General features: G+C 43.4%; 1 protein-coding gene and 1 long non-coding RNA gene across 2 annotated transcripts in view; both read left to right on the forward strand.

The window, feature by feature from the left end:
- Positions 1-10,479, forward strand: part of CD58 (CD58 molecule) — a 33,266-nt gene extending 22,787 nt beyond the window's left edge. Inside the window, exons 3-6 of the mRNA XM_034788738.1 lie at positions 2,019-2,264; positions 3,686-3,790; positions 4,909-4,953; positions 9,920-10,479. Of these exons, the coding sequence (XP_034644629.1) occupies positions 2,019-2,264; positions 3,686-3,790; positions 4,909-4,953; positions 9,920-10,161 (638 nt within the window). The 3' untranslated portion in view covers positions 10,162-10,479. The remainder of the gene's footprint in view (positions 1-2,018; positions 2,265-3,685; positions 3,791-4,908; positions 4,954-9,919) is intronic.
- Positions 10,480-11,685: 1,206 nt separating this feature from the next.
- On the forward strand, positions 11,686-26,688 carry LOC117886714. Its single transcript, XR_004648043.1, has 4 exons — positions 11,686-13,270; positions 14,772-14,807; positions 16,068-16,135; positions 24,392-26,688. It is a non-coding gene; the product is annotated as an uncharacterized LOC117886714 (long non-coding RNA).
- Positions 26,689-27,305: the final 617 nt, after the last annotated feature.

A 27,305-nucleotide genomic window follows, 5' to 3' on the forward strand; every position in this document is an offset into this window, starting at 1 on the left:
GCCTCCGTATTCACTGTGGAGGATGAGAGGGAGATTCCCACACAAGCCATTCTTTTAAGGTGACAAATCTGAGGAACTGTTCTATTGACACCTCAATCTGGAGGTGGTTTTGGAACAAACTGATAAATTAAACCATAGTAAGTAACCAGGACCAAATGGTACTCACCTGTCATGGAATGCATCATTTACTACCGGACTGGCACTTCCTCCAGGTTTCTCTGGAGATTAGCTTGAGGAATTGCTTTCACTTTTGGTCACACCTCTCCCCAGCACCAATGACAGGGTGTCTCAGTCAAGACTGCCTGATTATGAAACTTGACCCACTTGATACAAAGGTAATAAGTAACTTTTCTGGGCCCAGCAGCCAGCAACTTGAAACAGATTATTTTTTGCAACAAAAATTGTGACAGAGCTATAGATAAGAGACAGATGGGAAAATGAGAAATGTAAAGCTCAAAATTCCAGTGGAGCAGATTTGTACGAATTTTTTTTTAAACTGCCAAGAAATCTGTTTCTGTGATTGCTGATTTCTCACTTGCTCCATTTGTGCAGTCTGCAACTAGGACATCCTCACAACAGCAACTGGCAGAATTTTGAGCACCACTGGTCATAAAGTGCTCCCACCCTGGTTTCTTTATGGTAGCTGTCTAGAAAGTGATGGAACTGCCATTGGTGGTTTTTGTTTGTTTGTTTGTTTTGTTTTAAAGTCCTGAGTGATTTTGACTCTGACTATATTCAAGATCACTTCCTTGAGGCATCTACTGATGGGTATTTGCACTCACATACACAACCTGATTTTTTTCAGTGCCACTATTGTGACTTGGGTTGGTGGTGATCACACCTTTGTTATTGTAGTGAATCTTTACACTGGACAAGAGACAAACTGAGCTAGTTTGTGATCTCAGATACACAGGTGAAAATCTGTAGCAACTAAGCAGAAGGGAATTGCTCTGTATTTACAGTGATGTGACTGAGACAGAAATTGGCCTGATTTAATAAATAAATCATACACACATGTTCATCGGGTCCACTTGAACTAAAGAAAAGCTTTTCTAGATGCTAATAGCAGTCAATCCCTTATCCTTTTTGTGGACCCAGTCACTAGCGGGCGGCAGCAACAGCACCCACGCACTTTTGTACCTACTGTTCTCAGCTGCATGCTTAAAATGGTGGGTGCCACATTTTGCATCTGATGGTGCTGCTCCAGCATTTAAAAAAAAAAAAAACTTATAAAAATAGTATTCAATCATTAGCATCTGAGAACTGCAGAGTCAGCAGCAGCGTTTTCTCCTTATTGGTTAGTAAAATACTTAGCACGCTTTGGGCCTGGAGGCCCATATCCTACAAGTTCCGTGTAGGTGGTTCTCTGTAGCTTTGCAAAACTCATTGACTTTAGTGTCTGCTGTGCAGATGCAGGGGTCCACCTCCAAGGATCAACTTACAGAATTGAGGCAATAGAGGTAATAATTTATAATAATAGTAATTTCTATTGTAAGATGTCTTGGACCTATGCTGTATACCATTACTATAGAATGTTGTTGTACCTTTTCACAAGGGAAAGCAGCACCATAGGGCAGAGAAGCAGAGTCTCACCTTAGGCCTTTAAAGAGTGGAGGGTTGATCCATCAAGGCCTCCCTACAAAAGAATTCCCATGGAAATAATTGGGAATGCTGCATAGTACAGGAGGCTGCACTTTCCACAGGTTGGAAACACTCATAGGATTGGTCCTATTGTGAAGTAAAAAATAGCAACATCTGCACTTGAACCTGCTACTTTGAAAGCTGGTGTCCTGTTAAAAGAGCTGTGCCCCCAATATAGTCTAAACACTTAAGTTTGTTGTGTGTGTTACAGAACTGTAAGTATTGTTATTGCTGCTTGGTGACTGAACCAAATATCCCCTATGCAGCTGGATTATGTTTTAAACTTTACACCCACAAACAGCTAGAAAAAGTGCTCTTGAAATGCAAAACAATGTGAAGTCAAACTAATGTAGATTTTTTTTTTTTCCCCCATCCAGATCCTCCTCCACCATCAGTATTAAATTGCAACATCACTAATGGTCAGATTAGAATATCATGTGAGATACAGTTCTCAAAGGATGTGCGCTACAGTTGGTATCGGGATGACAGAAAAATTGACGCTAATAGTCCTGTTCTCGAACTTAAAGGAAACGTCAACCCTTCAGAGAAAGTTTTGTGTGTCAGAGAAGTCTCCAAAACAAAAATCAACAACTCAATCTCTCTGAGCACATGTATCCCAGAAAGTAAGTATGTGGGTAAAAAGGTGTATGTAACGTGAGAGGGGACCAGGGACCGAGCTGGGAAATGGGATGTTAATTCAGACTGCAGTGTTCCCCTTGATGTCTCAGGAAATTATGCATAGAGCATAAAAGGAAACAAAATGCAAAAGTCACTGTAGCAGAGTCGGTATGGTGTTAAAAGTGACTTTAGAGCTGGTGAAAGGCGCCAGATTGATAGTTAGCCCATTGCACAGAACATACAATGCAGGGGTAGCAGTAGTGTAAGCTGACAGCTGCTACTGGGAATGAACTACTAAGGGAGAAGAATGAGTTCAGTCTCCGTGGACAGAGTAAATCTTGGCCTCTCTGCTGAAACTACCAATAAGGGGGTTTATTAATGTCAATTATGATGGTGGTCTTGTGTTGTGTCCTGTAAGAACTGGACTGAGTCTATCAAATCATTTCACATAACCTGCCAAGCAGTCATCAGAGGCTAATGATTTCAGTCACTACTGACCTGGTCTGGATTTGCACTGGTGTTTTAGAAAATTGGGGATGGAAATATTTTCTCTCATCGTCGCATGTGCAAATTCTGTGTTTTAATTAACTCGTGAAACTCGGGGCCACAGAATGTCACACGGGGTTTGTCTACACTACAGAGGCACAGGTATGGTGCTGCAGCTATGCTGTTGTAGTGCAGACACATGCTGCAGCAGTGGAAAGGGTTGTCCCGTTGCTGTAGTAACCCATCCCCTCCAGAGGTGGTTGCTCGGTCAATGGGAGAATTCTTCGATTGGCCTAGCGGTGTCTACACCGGGGCTATGGTCAGCTTAACTATGTCTCTCAGGGATGTTGACTAGGCCTGAGGCCAGGATTAGACATTTATGGGAATAAAAAGAATATCTACAGTTATATTGGATAGAATAAAATGTATATAGAACATAATCACTCCTGCTTTAGGGGCATAAGCCAATTACTAACTGACAGGAGTTAGGAAGAAACTTCCTCTATGGGAGGTTATTCCATGGCTGTTCAGCATGTTGATTTATGTCCCTTCCTCTGAAGCATCAGGAACAAGCCATTGGTAAAAACAGCAGGCTGGACAGTGTACTGTGATCTGGCATGACAATTCCTACATTAAAAAATAGAAGCTTTTGTTAACTTTCTAAAGATAGGAAGCTTTTAAAATAGCTTAAGCATAATGTAACATACCACCATTGGGCCAAAGTCATCCCTGATGTAATTCTACTGGAGCTAGTGGGGGTGACACCAGTGACTGAATTTGGCCCAATACTGTTTTCAAATTTATTCCTTTTTTAAAAAAGTTTTACATTTGTATGTGCCTTTTAAACACACTTTCTCTATAGACTTTTGACTCTAATGAGGTTGTTTACAGCAAATTGAAATGTTTTTTATTAGCTAATTGTTCATTTTTTTTCTTTAAGGTCCTGAAAGTCTTTCAAGGGGTAGAGCTGGTTTAATAGCATTTTTTGTTATTATTATTATTCTCCTTCTATTCATGGGAGCACTCGTCGTTCTGTGGAAAAGAGGTATGTAGCACTTTATTTTGCTGCATTCTAAGTTTCAGTAGGATGAACATAAGCTTTTGTGCATCAAAATGCATTTTAGTTATGTAATTAATAAGCCCAGCTTCTTAATTCTGTCTGCATGCGTGTCTGGGGAGTCAGCCTGTAGATCCGGGTAGTTGTTATGTCTCTGACCGCCATCGTCCTTACAGGTGTTTGTGTGTGGACCCTCACGTGCAGGGGGTTGAACTCCTCTTTTTGGTAGAGGCTCCCTGGGTCCTGTGCAGAGAGACTGTACTGGTTTTGCTGCCAGTTAAATATTACCTGTCTGTAGCAGGAAAGGCAGGACTTGGCCATTAGCCACACACACACCCCTGTCTGCTAATTACTTTTTAATTAATACTATGGGCTGAATACTGGCTTGGAAAAGAGATGCCCATTCCCTGGCCACCCCTCAGAAGCAAGCACAGACATGGCGCCGATCCTAGAGGTGCTCTGTGTGGAGAGCGCTCATTGACTTCAGCGGGACTTCAGCATGCAGAGGAGCGCCAGTGCTGAGCTCATTGGCTGTAAAAGCAGCACAGAGCGCCGTTCTCATTCTGTCTGACAATGGCCTCAACAAGGACACTCTCCGTGCAACTTACTCCTAGGAGGAATCAAATGATCAGTGTGTGTTTGGAGCAGGAGCTCTAGGTATGGATCTCCAAATACAGTATGTAGATATTTATTGCTTATGGACCGTATTCTCTCTCTTGATCGCTGCCCATTTTGGGCCCTTTCTCATAACAAAAGTGGAAGCCCCACGGAGATGTCTCTACGTTTGCTAGCTTGAGCCAGTATGAAGGCAGTTATCATTTGCTCTGCTGCTTCCAGTCAATTATATTTTATCTGATGTGCACTTATTAAGCCAGAATTTACCCTACTGTGTGTGTCTGTCTCATTTACAGCACCCTCCCTGCCAAAAAAAAAAATTAGATTATGAGGTCTTTGGGGCAGGGGCTGCCTTGTTGTTCTGTGTTTGTACAGCACCTAGCACAATGGGGTCCTGCTCCATGACTAGGGCTTCTAGGCACTACAATAATGTCAAGAATAATAACAAATGACACATCAGCTTTCTTTCTTTCTTTCTTTTCCCCCTGAAGGTTTGCTTGCCAACATTCACCGTCAGATATCCAGAAAGCACGCAGGTAAACGTTTTGCTAACCTTATGGGCTCATTATACACTGTGTGCAGCTCTTCATAATTGAGGCTTCACAACAATATTCTTGCTGGGAAGAGAATGTGTTGATGCACTGTTGTGGGTTTCTTTATAGGCCCTTGGGCTCTTGTGTTCCTGTTATGAAGAGCATGGAGAGAGATGCTAAGAGATTCCTGAGACATAGACTTATAGTTCGAGAACTTTTATTTTCCCTATTGAGCCCATCAAAGGGTTTCATCTTGGGAGGACAGGACACTGGCTGGCAGGAACCCTACTCTTTGGTTGATGCTATTTAATGTGTGGTCTGTGGTTGATAAATGCCCTTCACAAGCCCTGGCTGGATGATTCATCTAGCTCTCTGCTAGCTCAGTTCCCCAGACAGGCGTTCAGTGCCTGCTAGGAATGAATGGTAGGAATGGGTGTCGCTGTTTTGTTTGTATCGGGTTTCAAGTTGGCACGGGGTCACTGGTGGGTGTGAGCCTAACTGACGTGAAGGAAAGAGAGAGAGTTGTTTGGGGTAAAACACGAGAGAGGGGTTAATTTGGGAATAGGTGTACAGGGTGCCTCATTGGACTTCTGAACTTTTTCCTGAGCTAAGAGTTCTTGTCTGCTCTGGCCCTGGAATTGCCCAGGCTGCTTTTGTATTTGAAAAGCAATGGGCTGGGATTATAATTGAACCTTGAGATACAAAAGCCATTCTAATGCTTCTGGGGTAGCTAAATGGATCCCCCTTGTGCCACCCTGTGCGTGAGTGGGACCATAGGTCTTGGACCTATGTGGATAAGATCAACCTATGTGGGTTGATCCATCAAGGCCTCCCTACAAAAGAATTCCCATGGAAATAATTGGTAATGCTGCATAGTACAGGAGGCTGCACTTTCCACAGGTTGGAAACACTCATAGGATTGGTCCTATTGTGAAGTAAAAAATAGATGGCTCTATCTCCCCTTGTAAGTATGCTCACACTTCTTATCAAACTGTCTGTACTGGGCTATCTTGATTATCACTTCAAAAGTTTTTTTTTTCTCTTAATTAATTGGCCTCTCAGAGTTGGTAAGACAACTCCCACCTGTTTATGCTCTCTGTATGTGTGTATATATATCTCCTCAATATATGTTCCATTCTATATGCATCCGAAGAAGTGGGCTGTAGTCCACGAAAGCTTATGCTCTAATAAATTTGTTAGTCTCTAAGGTGCCACAAGTACTCCTGTTCTTCTTTTTACTTCATATCTAGTGGCTCATTCTAGCAATGTGCCAATACGGTGTCATAATCACTTTTTCCCTCACCCATTAGTACTGAGTCTCCAAAGCATCCTCTTTGTTTGCATCATATGCTCAGATCATCTTGGTGTACATGTGACCTACACCAGATAAAATATACGAAGTAGGAGTTTGAGCATCAGGCACAGAAACTGCACATTGTTCCATTGCATCACTGAGAATGTCTGAGCTGCCATGTTGAGGCTGGAATGGAGACAGAACTTTTTCTCAACCTTTTGCATTCATCTGGCGTAACTGTCCCAGGTGGTTGAAGCCTCGTGGTTCTCGGTTGCCTGCATTAAGATGCTGTGAAGAATTTTCTATTTACTGAACAGTCAAGTTTGATTGGATTCAAACTGGGTGGGTTGCTTCCAGGGGGCAAACTTGTGTCTGAAAGTTGCTGATGTCCTCAGCTCCCCATCAGGGAAATGGAGACAGTTATGTCCTACCTCAGAGACCTATTGCAAGGATAAAGCCATATTTATGAGGCACTCAACTGTTACAGTGATAAGTACATAACTAAATGGATGCCCACTCCTCTTTCTGTGAATCATCGTGGAAGTTGAGATCTGCTAGTGCACATGAGTTAACAGTCTGTAGACTTTAATTTTCTGGGGAGGAGGTGGCTTGTTCTCAGTGAAGGGCCCTCAACTTCACTTCAGCTGGTCTGACAGAGCCTAAATTTGTTGGTGCAAGATCCATTTTTTTACTCAGCTTCTGGAGGTTGAGGTGGGTGGGTTATAGGTGGTCGTTCTGTTTTGTTTTTGGATCTTGTCTTTTTTTCTGTATTAGTGTAGTATTTTACTGAATTATGAGTTTCCTCCTTGATTCATATAATTGGTTTCATTTTGTGAATGGAAAATTAAATAATTCTTGATTTGAGGTTTTTGACATTTTTATGCTGATGTACTTCGGGGTTTTTTTTATACATGCAAGTTTGTACTTCATTTGTTTAGCTGTATGTAAGCCTGAGGAACAACACCTTACAGAAGATGACCGATAAAAGTGGCCAGAAAGAAGGAGAAAGTGCTGAAGTATAATATATTTGTACTGGCCACACTGCTATCGTTAATGGTCTGTTAGCATTTCTCGTACAAACCCTTTTGTTTAGGGATTTATAAATCATCTGTAAAAACTGCTCCAGGCTGGAACCTGACATACAAAGGGCCTCATCTGCCTCGTGTCACAATTGACTTCATTGTGAGCAGGTTCAGTCCCAATGTCTCAGCTGAGGAGCAAATAAAGTTTAAAAAAAAAAATTCCTACAGATCTGCTCCACTGGAATTTTGAGTTATAAATCGGCCTACAGATAGAAATGTAGGCGCAGGAATTGCGAGGCTGGATCAGACCCAGCTTTGGTGCTGATCTAGTTCAGAATGCTGTCTCTGGCAATGGCTGGTACCAGATGCTTCACGGGAAGAAAGCCCATAATGGATGATTGATTACAGAATACTTGCCCATGGGGAAAGTTACTTCCTGACTTCATAAATCACAGGCTGTCTAATGCCCTGAAGCATAAGGGTTTATATCCCTTCTAATTTTTATCTTGCCTAATGCCACTATAGATGGTCTCATTATTCATAGAAATATATTCATAGAAATACAAACGCTCCCTTTTGAAAATTCTAATAATTATTAGTATTAGATAAGAAAAATATTTACAGCTACATTGGGTGACGAGGCACAAAAGTACAGGACCACAATGAGCTTTGTCATTTCCTGAAATGTCTTATGCTATAATTGGACAGAGTTTAACTCTGTTAATGTTTAAACCAGAGACCGGTTTTTCTCTTCCACATGAGGAGGCGACTGTTGATACTATCATAAACATTTAAGACAACTAAGATTAAAAGAGGTACAGACACACTACAGCATAGCCTTAATATGCACCAGGTCTTGGGAGATGCTTGAAACCTCTGGCTAATCGGGAGTACTGTAGACTCAGGTGACATGCCTGGCCCATTTTGTGAAACAGATCACTTCAAGTTTTCCAGTTCATCATTATGTGTTGCTTGTTTGCAATCGTAGCTAGATTCCAAGGCCCAGTAACTTGCAACAAGATTTCCTCTATGAATTACCACTGAATGCCTAGCATACACAGAGAGAGGCATCACAGAAAATACTGTAGGGAGAGAACTTTCTCTGATTTCGCTCTTTTCCTCCCCCCCCTCCCCCCCACACACTGGTAGTTGAACAATGACTCAAATACAGTTTTTGCTCTGTCAGGATGTAATTATTTGCTTCTCTGTTTCTGCAAACAGTAGGTGGGTGGGTTAAGAGGCTAGTGTTATTGGACCTTATTCTTCTCACACTTCTATTGGGTTTTCACCTGTGTAACTTCATTGACCTCAGTGGAATTATGCCTGATTGGCTAAACTGTTTGCAGAAAAGTGTATTAGAACAATCTGCGTGCAAATTTAGTTGTGAGTAGACATGGATTTTTATAAATTTGCTCATTATTCAAAATTGTTTGAGTAGGTCCTACAAACTATTGATATGTGACCTCGTGGTCTCCTTCATGTGAATTAGCACAGGCAGGCTGAGTCCATGGAACAGTGACACTGGCATGAGCACAGTAACAGCAGGTGTACTCATTACTGGAAGAGAGTACAGAGACCACTCCCATCCCCTCCTGCTGCGACTGCTGACTTTGTCCCCTTCAGGCGGGAAACACCCCCTGCCTTCACCTTCCAGACTCCAGAGTTCTTCCTGTCTGGGTCAGAGCCACACCTATTAGGAGCTGAGTGTGTGTGGAGGTGTCAGCCAGCACAGTGAGGGCAGGCCTGATGCAGTTGCATCGCTGTAGCGCTTTAATGAAGATTCTCTAAGCCGACAGGAGAGATGGCAACTCCGTGAGAGGTGTAACTACCGTATGTTGGTGCGAGAAGCTGTCCCACTGACGTAGTGCTGTCTGCACTGGCACATAGGTTGGTGTAACTATGTCACTCAGGGGTACGTATTATTCACACTCCTGGGTGACGTAGTTATACCGAAGTAATTCTGTAGTGTAGACCAGGGCTAAATTTATTACACTATTTTCTGCCAATGGATTCCTGATAACTATTGCCTTTGAATGTCTTTTGCTACTCACTATTCACCTTGTACTGTTTGTTACCTGAATGGATGACCTTGCCTTTATAAATTACTTATGTTCCTGCCCAAAATGAATTTTATTTCTCCATGAAGAAATTAGGGGGAAAGGGCAGGCATGGGCTGCATTTCAGAGCCCTGCAGACCAGGTGTGGTTCTGAGACAGCAATTTAGGTGCCCCATCCTAGATAATTCCATTAATTCATGTATTAATCAGTAGTAAGTTTCCTCTTTCTTTGTAACAAAATGTTAGTTTTGTCTCCTAATGTCTAAATTTTCCCCTTTGTGAGTTTGAGAACATTATTCCTTCTACTGTCTTAATCCCCACTGATAGTATGTGGATACAAATGTACACCTGTCATATACATGCACTGACCTGACTAGGCTAGGCTATGTTCTCTGTGAGGAGAGACAGAGGCAAACCAAGACAGAAGGGATAATTTTTAAATGTTTAGAACTTTATAAAGGAAAACCCCAAAATTATACCAGGCGTATAAATAATATAGAACATTACCAAGTACTTATTACTGATAATAAACTATAGATTACCAACACATTAACCATTGCAAGCTTGTACATACTACTCTTCCTTACTCTGTGCAGTTAATACCAAATGCATTGTTATTGAAAAGAACAAAGGAGATATAAGTGACTTCAGAGAAGAATCAACTTTTCCTCTACTTGGCTGTAAGTCCTGTTCCACCCTTGCTGTCCTTTTCTTTGCTTCTCTTCGGCGTATAGTGCTCCTTACATTCGATGTTCCTGTGGCTTTATTTCTTTTCAGTTTATCCACAAGAAGGATTTCTTCACCTAGGGGCCCTCACCTGTCCATTAGGTGTCTTTGAACTCTGTTCTTTCAATAGATGTTCAGACAGTTATTCTCTCTGTTCATTTACTTTGTCCTTTGTGCGTGCGCTTCTCATTAACTGTTTTCAGAATCTGTTTTCATCTAACAGCTTTTTGATCAATTCCCTTTTTCACCAATTGGTTTTTCCCTTGCTTTGCTTCTCTCCCTCTCTTCCCTCCTCCCCCATGGTATATCAGTAAATTTTATTTCCCTCGGCTTCCCCTCTCTAATAGTGCCTGCTTACATACCCGGATCTATGCTTTCTCTGTTTCTCCTAACCTGAAACCTTTCCTGTTTTCTTTCTTTTCTCCTTCTTACTTCCNTGCCCCTTAGTGTAGTCATTTGCATCTGTGCAAAGTGCCTGTAAAACTCTATCGATCGGAATGAATAGTACTTTACACCCACTGTGCACAGGTGTAAGTGGTAGCACAAGGTGCAGAGCAGCAGAGAATCAGGTCCCAGAGTAGACTGGCTGCGTAGGCTTTCTAGAGGCAGTAGATAGGAGACTGCAAAATTAATAAAATTATAATTTATTCTTATGTCAGGTCATTACAAATTTCCCAGTACCTTTACTGAATTTTGAGAGAGATGTACAATTATTTTTATACACATTATTCTTGGAGAATATGACAACTTCCATGTTTGTTTGTTTGTTTGTTTGCTTATTTAATTATATGAAATGTTCACACTAAGGAGATTCCTAGGAAATCTGCTTTCTGTGAACTAGTAACAGGATCCCAGAGTGTCAAGGGAAAAATAACATGGTGTTTATTACCTCAAATGTGTTTACTCAGGCTTTGAAATGTCGCTTATAACTTCTATTTTGTTTTAACACACTATACTTTTTATACTATATTTTTGAAATATGTATATAAGTGTTTCATGCTTTGTACAGAATATTTGATAGAAATCTTTAATTTCAAGTTGTAAATGTACTCCTAATGGTAGATGTTAAATCTAAGGACCTTTTGGTCAAAAAGGCAAACCACTCTAACAAGATTGTCTTATCAAAGACCAAGGCACATCCCTCTGGTATGAGCTACAGGTCTGACATAGAGATAAGACTATCCCAGGCGAACAAACTTTGTAGGATATTTATTTTAGAAAGAGTCCTGACTTTAAAAAAAAAAAAAAAGTAAGGATGCTGTATTCAGAATACTTCAGAGAAGTAATGTTCAGGGATGTGTTACCAAGAGCCAAAAACTACATCATAAAGTGGGCTTTTTTTAAACCACCCCCCTTTGCATGTAAAAGCCTTGCTTCAAAGCCTCCATCTCACAAAGGATTCTAGAAAACTTCCTGTTAGTTTAATTTTTTTATAAATGCTCAAAGTCTTTATCCTTCAACTGTTAAGGAGAACATTTACAGTTGGAAAATGTTTTATAGAAGATCTTTGCTACTTCTAAATTCATGTATCCACTCATAGGTGAAAACCTTTGTTTATTCCTTAAATGCTTAAGATGGTCAAAGCTCTTTTTGTAATGTTTATTGCAAATGTTTTGTAAAGCATCTAATGTAATTTCCTAATATCATTGCTATGTGAATGGAAAGATGTTTATGTACAATATAGCAGGGTCATCTAATGCTAGAGCTGGTTATTAAATAAGAAGCCATTTGGGTATAGAATAGTGATATTGGGGAACTAAATAGTATCTGGCAATACTTAAGCAACTCCTTATAGAAGTCAGAAGGACAAGAGTCCCCTCTTCAAGAATTGTTAAGAAGAGACAGTGTTTTATTGGATGACTGTTTAAATTTAAAGACTTCCTTTAAGAATATTTAAGTTTAAAAACGGTCACTTTGAGAGCAAAAAGACAGCTATATATGACATAAGGGTGTTTGGACTAATCTGAAGCAGAATTTCAACTCCTGTTGAACTCTGGTGGAACTAAAGGCATATGTCAGAAAACGGACTAAATCAGGGAAAGAGGTAAAACTCTAAACTTCAAAAATATACTGAGAATTTCCTTCCACAAAGGCAGTTACAATCCTGCTGTAACTGCTGCAGCAGATGCATGTATTTCCTGGGTGCCCTAGTTCAAAATTTCCTCTCCTTATTCCACTGTTGTACAACTAGCTGTATGCTGGTGGGTTGCTGTTGTCCACCTCAGAGGTGGCTGGATTTCAGCAACTCTGCACAGAGATCGTTTGTGAAGCTCTTCGGTAACTATCAGGCATAGAAGTTGTAAAATGTGAAAATATTCTCAGTTCCTTTTAGCCAGATAATTTCACTGCTCTAGCCATAGATGACTCATGTCTCCCGATCCTGGGGGCGGGGTGGGGACACAAATCTAAAGGGGAGGACACGTGACTGCCCCACATGTCTCCTTTGCCCAGCGACCTCTGCCCTCTGCTGTCCTGTGCCCAGCCCGGGGCTGCCGCACTCTCCCCAGCCCACCAGTTACCTGCTGGGAAGAGGGGAGTCTGTCGTCCTACTGCGACCCTCTCTCCCGCCCCCTGGCATGTTCAGCCGCTCTCCCTGGCAGCCGGGCCTGGGTGGGGCACGGAAGGGAGACACTTCTCACGCCAGTTGAAGCTGGCCACTCTGAGTCACCGACTCTGTGCAGTGCGGCCGCTCCCTGAGAGCCTGGCTGGGGCGGCAGCCTGCACTACTCCCTCTCTTCCCAGCCCAGCTCAAAATTTCCCCTCCTTACTCCACTGTTGTACAACTGTCTGTATGCTGGTGGGTTGCTGTTGTCCACCTCAGAGGTGGCTGGATTTCAGCAACTCTGCACAGAGATCGTTTGTGAAGCTCTTTGGGGACTATCGGGCATGGAAGTTGTAAAATGTGAAAATAGTCACAGGTCCTTTTAGCCAGATAATTTCATATGAACTGTCCAGAGAACATCCAAGTGAATCAGAGCTGGTTGGGGGCGTTTATTGGGGACTGAAACCACCTGAGAGAAGCTGATGGGTTCAATAATCCCGGATGATAAATAATGCACAGCAAATGGCCTGGCAGAAATTATATTCCTGTTTAAATGTATCGTGTTATGTATACCTGAAGATTATACAATTCTCTCTCCCCCTTATAGAGGAGGAGAAGAACTCAGAAGAGACTTTATCAAAGAGCCAGGCTGACAACTCCTCCAATGAAGAGAATCCAGGTGTGTGGCCATCACACTCTGCCAGAGTTAAGTGGGGGAAGCAAGGCACATGTGCTGCCTGGCAGTGACTAGGTGCTTGCCAGGGAGGAAGACGTGCATGGCCGTGAAGTGGCCAGTGGAGGGAAATGGTTGTAAAGTGTTGGGACGGGATGAGGTGCCCATTGCACACACAGGAGAGTAGGACAGAGACACTGTCACAGGAGCTGGGGGAAGGAGGGGAGGGGTCTCTGCTGGAGAGTCGCTTGTTGTTCACAGGGGAAATGAAGGGAGCCTGAAGGTTGCTGATGTAGCTGGAAGTGAGGACTTTGGGTGAGGACTGGAGACAGATTTTCTGCAAAAGGAGAATAAAGAGAATTCTCTGTGAGGCTCCTACAGAACAATTTTAGATCTTCTTTATTCTCCAGCCTGCCTCGGGTTGCCCTCTGCTGTGCATAATGACTTGGTTACTTGCTGATGTGCTCCTCCTCTGTGCACACAGGGCACTTGTAGAGTGCCACTTCCCTGCCCATCAGCCTCTGTTTTACCGTTCCATTTCTAATCATCAGCACGTCCATCCTCAAACACCATCCAAACATTACTGCATAAACCTCGTTATGCCCTTTCAGAGTGGGTGTTATCTCCTCCTTACACCTGGGAAAACTGAGGCACGGAGCGGTGAAATGGTTTGTCCAGAGCCACACAGGACCCGAGTCTCTACTCACATTGCTGTCAATCAGGAATCACCCTAGTGGTTCCATGTAAGCTACAAGGGTGAAAATGGGTAGAGAATCAGCCACAGAGTATCACCGAGAGAATAGAACCCAGGAGTCCTGATTCCCAGTCTTGTGCTCAGAATACTAGCCTACCCCTCTCTGTCTCAGTCATCTTATGACAATACCGCGCTTCCCAGACACCATGTCGGACTAGATGTATGATTGCTGCCCTGCAAATTTCAGGCAAAATGTTAATATGAGGGTGACTAGAGCAGTGCTCGGTTAAGCCCTCTTATACCTATAACATCCTCAGCCAGGACAGACTCCTGTGCCCAGATCTTCAAAGGTATTTAGGCACCTATTTCAGTGGCAGTTGGGAGCATAAATACCTTTCAGGACGTGGGCCTTGGTGCTCTCTTGAAGGCTAAGTGGGGGGGTTGGTGGTTGTGCTGTTCACACTGCAAGAGTCACAAGGGTTTTGAACAGCTGGCTGGGGGACACAGCAAGCCGCTAGGCCCCTGGCTGGAAGCTGCAGTAAGCAACAAGCCCTGGGAAAAGGGCTGAGGGGGAAGAGGAGCACTGCTACCTTTTGGAATAGCAGTAAGGGGTGCATTTTAGCACGTTATGCTTCAGCTCTCCCATGACCCATCCTGCTCTGTACCAGGAAGACGCCAACTAGCCACTACCCCTCTGTTCCCCCAGTGCTCCTTGGATAGGTTAGGAAAGCATTTTACCCCCTAAATGATGACCATGAATGATGTGTGTAATAATTGGTGCTAACTCCAATTCGCTCGCATCTTATTTTTCAGACTATGAAAATATCTCAAAGGAGAATCAGAAGCCAGGTATGGAAAAGTACAGGAACGTTTTAGACCCCAGTATGATCACGTGTGGGGAAAGTACGTTGGGTTGCTAGAGTCGGTCCACAGCTAAAAGCGCCAAACATCCCTGAACGTTCAAGACCATACATGTGACATGTGCACATATCTCCTCAGGTTATAGTACTCACAGTTGGCGTGGCTTTCAGTAGTAAATGCTGTCTGATGGAGGCGTGTCTCGTAGGTGCCAAATAGCCCTAAATGTTGGAGCTGTAGATAGCAGATTAACACAGATATCCATATAAGGACTGGGATTGGTTGGCAAATCAGTGGTTGTAGATGAAGTGGTTAAACCTCGGCTTCTCAGGTTCCAATTCCAGATTAAATCATGAATCAGGGATGGAATTCACTAAAAGTTGCACCTTTCAGTACTTGACCATGTTGTGTTTCACGGTTAGGCTGGCTCAGTTTGGTAACAGTATTGCTGTAGCCATAGTACCTCCTGATACTGGGGGGCGGGATGGGGACACAAATATAAAAGGGGGGGGACACGTGACCACCCCACATGTCTCCTTTGCCCAACAACCTCCGCCCTCACCTGCCCTGTGCCCAGCCCGAGGCCGCTGCGTTCTCCCTACCCCACCAGTGTTACCTGCGAGGGAGAGGGGACTCTGTCCTCTCATTGCGTCTCCGCCTCTCTCAGTCCCCCAGCATGTTCAGCCGCTCTCCCTGGCAGCTGGGCCTGGGCAGGGTGCGGGGGGGAGACGCTTCTCACGCCAGCTGAAGCTGGCTACTCTGAGTCGCTGACTCTGTGCAGTGCGGCTGCTCCCTGAGAGCCTGGCTGGGGCGGCAGCCTGCACTACTCCCTCTCTTCCCAGCCCAGCTCAAAATTTCCCCTCCTTACTCCACTGTTGTACAACTGTCTGTATGCTGGTGGGTTGCTGTTGTCCACCCCAGAGGTGGCTGCGTTTCAGCAGCTCTGCACAGAGATCCTTTGTGAAGCTATTCAGGGACTATCGGGCATGGAAGTTGTAAAATGTGAAAATATTCACAGCTCTTTTTAGCCAGATAATTTCATGTGAACTGTACAGAGAACATCCAAGTGAATCAGTGCTGGTTGGGGGTGTTTGTTGGGGACTTAAACCACCTGGGAGAAGCTGATGGGTTCAATAATCCCAGATGATAAATAATGCACAGCAAATGGCCTGGCAGAAATTACTTAATCCTGTTGAAATGTATCATGTTATGTACACCTGAAGTTTATACAATTATCTCTCCCCCGTGTAGAGGAAGAGAAGAACTCGAGCCTAAATCAATGAACCTGCCTGATCCTCGCTCCAATCAAGAGAATCCAGGTTTGTGGCCATCACACTCAGGCCAGAGTTAAGTGGGGGAAGTGAGGCACATGTGCTGCCTGGCAATGACTAGCTGCTTGCCAAGGAAGAAGATGTGCATGGCTGTGAAGTGGCTAGTGGAGTGAAATGGTTGTGAAGTGTTGGGAGGGGATGAGGTGACTCAGGTATTGAATTCACTAGAAGTTCTTTCAGTGCTTGAACATGTTGCATTGCATTGTTGGGCTGGCTCAATTTAGTAACAATATTGTTCTCCCTCTAAAGAGTGCAGACTGAAAACCTGCCCTGGGAAAGGGGCATGGCGTGATGTGATATTAGGACATGAGAGCTTTGTGCCAAAATGTTTTAGTTAATACAAACAGCAACCAATTTTAAACCGTCTGGGGGGAAAAAGCACTCTTCTAATGATTGGGTTTCACTTCCATGGTGTCTATGATGCCATAATCCTACAAATTCTTCCACCTGAATGTGCCATGTAAATTAACATGTGGAATTAAAAAAAAAAATCAGGCCCCCATTATACATCATAATGAAGTGAGAAAGGGCACAAACTTGTTACACACTCTGGAAAGTAATTATTTTAAAAGATTATGAAACTACCAAGTAACTGGCATGTACTTTCACTGTAATTCTTTTCTACAGCCTGTTTATTTCTGTGCAATTGCTGAAGATTGTTCCCAGGCGAATCAAAGAGAAGGGTAGGCTGCTTAGCAAAGAAAGAGCAGTTACTCTTTATCCATACCAATAACCTGGTTTCAGCAAGGAGTGGAGAAACAGGAATGAGAGGAGGTTTAAGGGTTATTGGTGTTTTTTTTTTTTTTTTTTTTATGTGCAATCTGTTATAAATGTGTGGTGCTTCATAAAGCAGCATTCCAAAAGTTTAATAACAGCTCTTTACAATTCTGTGGCACCTTAGATTAGACTCAGATGAGGCAGACAGTGTGTCTGGGAATCAGTGCACAGAACTGGGAATCAGGAGACCTGGGTTCTCTTCCTGACTATCACTTGCTCACTGTGTGATCTTATTAGGTAGGTTACTACTTCTATGTGTGCCTCACACTCCCAGTCTGTAAAATGGGGATAATAAAATGATCTTTATGAAATGCTTAGAGAACCTCCAGTGAAAGAGGAAATATAAATATAAAGTATTATGATAGGTCCTGGCTCCTAGTCCAGTGCATTAGCCATGCTATACTCTCCCTTTTCTTTGGGTACATCTATGGTGCAGCTGGAGGTGTAATTTCCAGCTCGGATAAATATACGTTCACTTGCTTTGATCGATTTAGCTAGCTAAAAATAGAGTGCACCTGCGGTGGCATGGGCGGTGGCCTGGACTAGACTCCTGAGTACAGTCCTGTCTGAGAGCCTACCTACGTACTCGGGGCAGCTAACCCGTCTCTCCGCCTACATGGCTACAGCTGTGTTGCTATTTTTTAATGTGCTAGGTCAATCGGAGCTCTTGAGCTCAATCATATCTCCCCGAGCTGGAAAGATACATCGCCAGCTGCAGTGGAGACATCACCTTAGAAGTTTTAGAAAGAGAAATCTCATCTTCACCACACTAAGTGATGGCTTGAGAACATTGCTGGAAAAGGGGTGCTGGTGAGCTCCATGAAAATTGCCAAGCAGACTTAGAAAGGAATGTATTTATTTTCCTTGTTTTTTGCAAAGCATGAATCAAAAACCAAATCTGTACCATAAGCAATATGACATCACCTAAATAAGGCATGTCGATAATCCAGTAAAATCTCTTCCCTTCAGTTCTACCTTCATGCACTTTGACACACTTCGGGCCTGGTTTTTTTTCTTTTCAGATGTGCTGAGCACCTCAGCTCCCATTGAATGTTGGTTGAGTTGCTGGTAATCAGCACTTCTGAAAATCTGGCCCTAGTTGGGAACTTAAAAATTGAAGCATCTAAACTTAATGGCCACTTTTTAAAATGTAAGCCAAAGTGACTTGCCAAAGTTACATGTAAAGTCTGTGACAGACCCAGAAACAGAATCCAGATTTCTTGACACCCAAAACCACAAAACTTGCTTTCCTCTTTTGATATTGGATACCAAATCCCTTGTCATTCATTGAATGACACATCTCACTATACAAACTAGGTAACAAGAAAGTGTAACAAGCACATAAATTGAATGAAACCGCTTTAAAAGCAATGGGCCAGATCTCAGGTTGGTATAAATCAGCACAGTTCTACTGAAGCCATCAGGGAGTGTCTGGCCCAGCTGCCGGGATCCTGCCCTGACTAGAGGGAGCTGCACCTGGAGGTATGATGGGGGTGTAACAGGGCAGACCAGTGGTATGTTCCAAGAACTATCCTGCCAGTGCTGTGCATAATAATTGAGGTTGTGGTTGTGCATTGTCTTGCACATTTTAATACTCCTTCAGGGGCTGATCCAACTCTTAGTAAAGTCATTGGAAAGATTCCTGCTGCCACCAGTGGTAGTTGGATGGGTCCTTAAAGGGCAGTTGGAATCTCCTGTCTCTGTGACTCTCTCTTTTGTTAAGCCAGTCACATGCTCTTGTTATGAGTAGCTTGTTTTCACGAACCTCCTTCAAAGTCTCGTCTCTTTCCTTTGGGTAGAGTAGCACCTCCCCACCCCCCAGCCTTCCTGAATGCTGGCCTCTTCAGTCAGTGTCTTACACCTGGGCATCAACTCTGATGGGTTCGGGTTTTTGTGCAGTCAGGTTACATTAATGTAGAGCACTAATGAGTCAGGGCTGGTTAATTTACTGCCCTGCCTTTCCACTCAATGCAAGTGAGCTATGTAGCAGTGCACTGAAACAAACACGTCCCACACATCACAAAATCGCTTATTAGGTTGCTACTAAACCAGGTTTCCGTGGGATGCTATCCCATGTGTCACATTTTTTATCCCTTTTTACGCAGGAGTTCCTGAGAGTAAAGAAAGAGTTTACCATTAAAAACAAAAACAAAAAACAAATTGCCTTCCCAGTCTTATTAAGAACACTTCAGAGTTTAAGGTTTTAGTAATCAAGGTTCTCTTCTCCATTTACGTTGGTGGTTTGTTTTTTGCATTTTACTCCATTTGGACAAGGGCTTGTCTCCATTAGAAAGCCTTCATGCTTTAACTATACTGGCATAGTTAAAGTGGGCAAAAAACCAAAACAGATCCTTTATGTGGATTCACTTATACCCGTATAAAAGAGCTCATACTGGTATAGTTTATTCTGGTTCACAAAGCAAAATAAATGATACTGGTATCAGGCACCTTTATCTGTGCATAACTGCATCCATGCACAGGCTTATACTGGGTCTACTATATTAGTAAAGAATCAGCCTCCTAATCAATAGTTATTCCAGTAAAACTTTTCTAGTGGAGAACATGTCCAAGAACAAACTAATGAGTTTCACTCGTATATCTAATTAGTATCACATTCTGATTGTCAGGCACTAATCCAAAGCCACAGTGCTTGGGGCTGAAAACACTGAGCCCTGGTCTACACGCACAAGTTTTGCTGGCTGGCAGGAAGGTGAGAAAATCACACACCCTAACTGACATAACTCTGCTGGCAAAAACCCTAGTGTAGATGCGGTTATACTGGCACGTTCCTTTTGCCTGTATAGCTTGTTTCATTCAGGGACTTGTTATAAGCTGCGTCTCCACTAGTAGGATTTGCCAATATTGGTAGATCTGTCCAGCTATGCTAGCAAACCCTTTCTAGTGTATATAAGGGGGAGATGCAAGTTATTTCACAAAGTATTTGTATTAACACTAGGTTTTGTAATAGCTACAACTAAAGCCTAAATGTGAGCTCTAAACAGCCTGACAGTGTCCCAGAACATGTAACTCTGCTCTTACTCAGGTGAACTCCCATTGACTCTGTCTCAATGAGACCTGAGTAAAAATCTGAATAAGTTGCTCAGTATTTAACCCTTGAGTCGTATTTATATAGCACCACATAGATACATGGGGCTCTCCAAAAACATGGGAAGAAAAGGGTTCTGCTGCATTTTCGACAGAAACGGTGCAAACAGTTAAAGATCAGTACTAGATGGGAATAGTCTGGGAGTGGATCAAAAACACTGAGGTTTAAAAAGGTGTCGCTGAGTTCATAGTAGAGGGTTGCACTGTTTTTATCGTATTGGTATAGTTCAAGTGTGTGTGTGTAGACCGAGCTGGATGAGCGACCGACTCAAAGGGGCGATTAGGAAAAAACAGAAAGCGTACAAAGAGTGGAAGAGGGGAGGGATCAGTAAGGAAACTTACCTTAGTGAAGTCAGAGAATGTAGAGATAGAGTGAGAAAGGCCAAAAGCTGTGTAGAGTTGGACCTTGCGAGGGGAATTAAAAGCAATAGTAAGAGGTTTTACAGCCATATAAATAGGAAGAAAGCAAAGAAAGAAGAAGTGGGACCGCTGAAGACTATAGCCGGAGAGGAGATTAAAGATAATCTAGGCACGGCACAATATTTTGCATCGGTGTTTAATGAGGCCAATGAAGGTATTAGGGATACTAGCACCGTGACAGAGGGGCATACAGGAGGGGGGATTATCGTATCCGAGGTAGAAACGAAACTTGAACACCTTAATGGGGCTAAGTCGGGCGGATCGGACGATCTTCATCCGAGAATATTGAAGGAATTGTCGTGGGAAATAGCAGGCCCATTAGCGATAATATTTAATGAATCTGTAAACTCGGGGGTGGTTCCATTAGACTGGAGAATAGCTAATGTGATTCCTATTTTCAAGAAAGGGAAAAAAAGTGATCCGGGTAACTATAGGCCTGTTAGTTTAATATCTGTAGCGTGCAAGGTGCTGGAGAAAATTCTGAAAGAGAAAGTAGTTGAGGACCTTGAGGTTAATGGCAATTGCGATAAATTACAACATGGTTTTACGAAGGGCAGATCGTGCCAAACGAATCTGATCTCCTTCTTCGAGAAAGTAACGGACTTGTTAGATAAGAGAAATGCGGTGGACCTAATATACCTGGATTTCAGTAAAGCGTTTGATACTGTACCCCATGAGGAATTATTGGTTAAACTGGAAAAGATGGGGATCGATATGAAAATCCAGAGGTGGATAAGGAATTGGTTAATGGGGAGAATGCAGCGGGTCATATTGAAGGGTGAACTGCCAAGTTGGAGGGAGGTTACCAGTGGAGTTCCTCAAGGTTCGGTTTTGGGACCCATTTTATTTAATCTATTTATAACTGACCTCGGAACCAATTGCAGGAATGGACTGATAAAGTTTGCGGATGATACAAAGGTGGGAGGCGTTGCAAATTCGGAGGAGGATAGGGATATTCTGCAGGGAGACTTGAATGAGCTTATGAATTGGAGTATCAGAAATAGGATGAAATTTAATAGTGAAAAGTGTAAGGTGATGCATTTAGGGATGACTAACAACAATTTTAGTTACAAGCTGGGGACGCATTGGTTAGAAGTAACGGAAGAGGAGAAGGACCTAGGGGTCCTTGTAGACCGCAGGATGACTATGAGTCGACAATGTGACGTGGTGGTGAAAAAAGCCAATGCGGTCTTGGGATGCATTAGGCGAGGTATATCTAGTAGGGATAAGGAGGTGCTGCTTCCGTTGTATAAGGCGCTGGAGAGACCTCATTTGGAGTACTGTGTGCAGTTCTGGTCTGCCATGTTTAAAAAAGATGAACTCAAACTGGAACAGGTGCAGAGAAGGGCCACTAGGATGATCAGAGGAATGGAAAACCTGTCGTATGAAAGGAGACTAGGGGAGCTCGGGTTGTTTAGTCTGACAAAGCGAAGGCTGAGGGGGGATATGATTGCTCTCTTTAAATATATCAGAGGGATAAATACAAGGGAGGGAGAGGAATTATTCCAGCTTAGTACTAATGTGGACACGAGAACGAATGGATATAAACTGGCCATGGGGAAGTTTAGGCTTGAAATTAGACGAAGGTTTCTGACCGTCAGAGGGGTGAAATATTGGAACGGCCTTCCGAGGGAAACGGTGGGGGCGAGGGACCTGTCTGGTTTTAAGATTAAGTTAGATAAGTTTATGGAGGGAATGGTTTAATGGAAAAACATATTAGCCAAGGAATACCGACCAATGGCAGGTAAATAGTATAATGGCTAACAAGGGTCAGGCTGGAGACTCTTGCCTACATGCTCGGGGTTTTATTGATCGCCATATTTGGGGTCGGGAAGGAATTTTCCTCCAGGGTAGATTGGCTGAGGCCCTGGAGGTTTTTCGCCTTCCTCTGCAGCATGGGGCAGGGATCGCTAGCAGGAAGGTTTCTGCCAATTGAAGTCACTAAAACACAGGATTTGGGGACTTCAACAGCAGAGTCAAGGGAAGGGGTAGGGACGGTTTTGTGGCCTGCAGCATGCAGGGGGTCAGACCAGATGATCATAATGGTCCCTTCTGACCTTAAAGTCTATGAGTCTATGTACAAGCCTTGAGTACTGTGGTATGTTTTTTTTTTTTATAAGGGTTTCTCCCTTCCCATGACATTGATAGTACATTAAAGCTTCCTAGGCTCCACAAGAATCTGGGTGGAGGGGCTATCAGAAATATGCAGAGTTTTCTCTTCTATTTAATACCAACCAAGCCGTGTTTGCTGGAGACCGAGGGAGCAGTCAAAAGGGAGGCTTAGGAGGATAACTAGTGAGGGGGAATAGAGAGAAATGAGAGTGAAGGTGTAGGCAGGGCTGAAACAGAGGCCTGGAAGTTGAACTACATTTGAGTGTAGACCAGGCCTAAGTGAGGGACAGGATGAGAAACCTGAATTTGATGCACATGAAGAGAGGCAGCAGTGTGACAATCTGAGGCAGGCCAGTGACATGGTCCAAGTGGCTGGAAGGGGAAGCCGATCGAAGCAGTGGCATTTTGGATCAGCTAGACGGGGACCCAGAGGCTGTCAGTGAGCCTGATGTGTGAGGCTGAAGCCGTACGTTTTTGTGAGGTTTGCTGGCTGTTGCTAGATCATGGGCTATTATGATTTTCTGTTCTATACAGGATGCTCTATTTGGCCATTGGGGTTTGCCGTGGTGTTTGAGCCATGTTCAGGGGTTTGGGGATTTGTATTTGCATTATTGTTACATCTCACCACAGAGGAACGAATCAGTAGCAGCAGCATTTGATTCAGTGCTGTTCACAGGCTGTGTGACCTGTCAGAACTACCTAGGGGAGTGTAAGAACTGACCCTGTCTGTCACAGCTGTAGGCAGGAGACCTGCATTAGTTCCATGTTTGGAGGGGATCTTCACCCTACCATTTGGGCCTTGAGAAAACATCCGACACCAGAAACACCAAGTCTGAGGTTCCCACGTTGTTTTGTTATGCTGCTCCGTCACCTTCTTTTGTCCTGTGTTCAGACTGGCCTCACTGGACATGACAAGAGCAGACAAAGCTGCTATGGATGTGGGATACAAACTTTTGCAAAGAAAATAATTTAAAATGTTCCCTTTTGAAATTTTGCCCTGGCGGTCTCACCTTTGGCGGGGGGGGATTTCCCTTATCTAAATAACCACAGTCCCCACCAACGCCAAACCACCCACCCATACAGTCGGATAACATCTCTGACACAGTCTACTTTGGAAATGTAACAAACACAGGAGTTACTTCCCCTTATTCAATGTAGCATAACTGAGCTCAACAAAAAAGTACCAATGCAACTGTAGAGTTGTGCCAGCTGCTTCAGGTCTCTAGACTAGCTCCCCTGCTGGGGTCTGGAGTGGGTGGAAATGGTACTGGGCTGAGATTTGGGGTGGGAGGAATGGTGCCCTGGGAGGAGAGGCACAGTCTGCCTTGGTGCCTACAGACTGGTCTCCCCGTGTTGCTGGTGTCCGGTGCACTAAGAAGGAAGTGTTGACTTAAGTGGCAGTGAAGTATCCCTTCTGAAAATCAGCCTGGTTTTATTTAGATGCCCATCACATGACGTAAATACTTTAGATATTCTGTCTCGACACTTTTTCATTATAATTTCTCTGTCCCTCAATTTCCTTGTCTGTAAAATGATGATAATATTTACCTGCCTTAGGAAAGGTCTGAGATCCTCAGATGAAAGACGCTTCAGAAATGCATAATGTTACCATAGGAAAAAATAATACCTGCAGCATTATACCCAGGAGCGACACCGAGTATCAGCTGATGCTGCTACTAACATAAACCAAAGATGACATAGCAAAATGCTACAGTATCTTATTAATTCATATTTATTGTTTGCTAGTGTTTATAATCTGCAGTGGTCTTGGGTAACTGATAAAAAAACATTGCAAACTAAAATAAAAAATGTAATCATCTTTTATTCCAGATCTTAAACTGGAAAGTGAGGCAGACTAACAACGCTATGGACTAAACTCCATTGCAGAGTGACAAAAGACACTGGGAGAAGAAATATCTTGTGGCTGTTGCCAACGGGTGCTGGAGTTCTCCCTAACAGATGTGTTTTGAAGATTCATTTATTTGTTCTCAAGCTTCATAGACTATCACGGTTGGAAGGGACCGCAGAAGGTCATCTAGTCCAACCCCCTGCTCAAAGCAGGACCCATCCCCAAATCGCCCACTCAAGGATTGAGCTCACAACCTTGGGTTCAGCAGGCCAATGCTCAAACCACTGACTATCTCTTCCACCAATGCCCACTTTTATCTTTCCAGGTCAGATGTCCTCTTTCTTCGATATCAGTTATTTTGAAAATGGACAGAGTGAGTCAAGGAGCAAATCCTTTTGCATCCGTGCTCCTTTTTGTACTTTTGTTTTACAAGCAAGTGAACCTGAAACATAGGAGCCAGGTTTATTTATGCCAATATTTCCAGACATTAACTAACAGAAGTGAATGTGGACAAATCAAAAACTAATGGACATGATATAAAACTCTAACTGTAACATTATTTAAATTCAGAAGAGAAGAGCGTTCAGAAGGGCAACTCTCATTTTCTCCACCTCCCTATCTGAAAGAAAAGGCCATAACAACACTGTCCATGAATAGATCAGCAACAGCTTTCCTGGCTCTTGTTTCTATCTGTCCTTCCAGAAAGCACCACCATCACCCTCCACCACCACCACCAAATTCTGACTTTTTTTGAATAGCAAAAGGCAGGCACACCTTCTTGCTCAATGGAGATGGTATCAACTCTGCTATGTACTCTAGCCCAGCGGTTCTCAAACTGTCGGTTGGGCTCAGAAGTGGGTCACGACCCTGTTTTAATGGGGTCGCCAGGGCTGGCGTTAGACTTGCTGGGGCCCAGGGCTGAAGCCAAAGTCTGCGCCCCTCCGCCCAGGAGGGGGGCTGAAGCCAAAGCCTGAGGGCTTCAGCCCTGGGCAGCAGGGCTCAAGTTACAGTGTCTCTCCCCCCACCCCACACACACACCCAAGGAGGCAGGGCTCAGGCTTCGGTTTTTGTTGTCAGAAGGGGGTCGTGATGCAATGACGTTTGAGAACCCCTGTTAGCCAAACAATGTATCCTCAGATTCTAGGGTAAGTGTCGAGCAATTGCATCTGTGGCACCCACAATTGTGTCAAAACAGCTGATTTAAAAGCATCAGCACAGACACTTCATTCACTATCAGAAGGAGATTATCAACCAATGAAATCACTACAGTCTCTGTGCCAAACCCAGGTCTCAAACTGGTGTGACCAGAGTCAAGGCAATTGGAGGACTCCATCTCCTCAATATATGTTCCACTCTATATGCATCCGAAGAAGTGGGATGTAGCCCACGAAAGCTTATGCTCTAATAAATTTGTTAGTCTCTAAGGTGCCACAAGTACTCCTGTTCATTTTTCCCTCTGTAATCTTCTTCCCAAAGAAGGAAACCATTAACAGTCACTTTCTTAAGAAATAGTGGCACCCACTTGCATTGGTCCCTCCAACTGGATGTTGTGCAAAAAGTAAAGAAACAGCAACTGACCGGGAGAAATGCATTCCATTTTTAATATTGTTTCATTTTATTACTCTAAAATGTTTTTAGTAACACCGATAAAGAATTTTTATAAATAAGGCCAGATTTATTGGTATGTTCCAGCTGCTTTGCATTATAGCCCATGAGCTTTAACTTGACAACGAACCAAATTAGTGTCCAAATTGTTATGATATTGAAGTCATAAGAGAAAGTCAAACTCATAGTGCAGACCTAGGTTATCCTTTCCTATAAGCAAGACTTTCAACTGCTAACGTTCTAGGAAAAGTACACATCTTACCTTTCATGCCATTAGGGTGCCCAAGTTTAATAACGAGATTGTTTGATGCACTCCTTTGTGATTATAGAGCTAGTTACTTACTTAATGCTCACTCATTTTTGCACGACACTTGAAAATCTAAAGATGCTATACAGGAATTAGATATTATCCCCCTTTTACAGATGGGAAAAGAGAGGCAAAAAAGTTAAAATTCTGTATTTTCCAAAGACCCCACAAATTTAGGGTGCCCTTTTGAGATACGTGGGGCTTAATATTTCAGACATGCTGAGCACCCACAGCTCTCACTTCAGCATCTCTGCAATTCAGGGCTTTGATATATGAAGTTAGGCACCCAAAAAATCTACATACTTTTGGGCAGTGGTTCTCAAACTTTTTTTTTTTTTTTTTTTTTTCACAGACCACTTGTTAATTGCTGAGGGTCTCAGTGGACCACTTAATGATCTTTCCAAATGTTGTTTGTACCATTAGCTAACTATTGTAAAGTGCTTTGGCTAAAAGAACTATATAAAAAAAATTAGTACGTTGTTTTTTTGTGCTACAAATAAAAGCACACAACTCATATTTTAATATCAGTAGTCTTTTACCTTTCTAATGCAATGGATGTGCCCTCTCGCCCTCAAGCTGGGGCTGGGAAGGAGGGCCGCCTCTCCTGGCAGCCGAAGCCCTGGAGCTGGGGAAAGTTGCCTCTTTCTCTGGCCGCAGCAGCCCTGCACGTCCCAAATTCCCCCCACTCCTCTTCTCACCCCACTGCCCCCTCCCACCTACCCCTATTCCCCACAAGGCCACCACATCACCTTACGTGTGCGTCTTCTCCAGGGTCTCAGGCACCCAATTAGTGGAGCCATGCCTGCATGGCTCCACTAATTAGGTGGGTGGCCCTTTGTTTTCTCATGTGTGGCCGCCCAGGCGCGCACCTTAGAGGGAACTATCCACAGACCACCTGAATGGAGCTCGCAGACCACTGGTGGCCCACGGACCACAGTTTGAGAACCTCTGCTTTAGGGGATTCTTGCACAAATGACTTACCA

Source organism: Trachemys scripta, chromosome 1 (assembly GCF_013100865.1).
Source record: "Trachemys scripta elegans isolate TJP31775 chromosome 1, CAS_Tse_1.0, whole genome shotgun sequence".
NCBI lineage: Eukaryota > Metazoa > Chordata > Testudines > Emydidae > Trachemys > Trachemys scripta.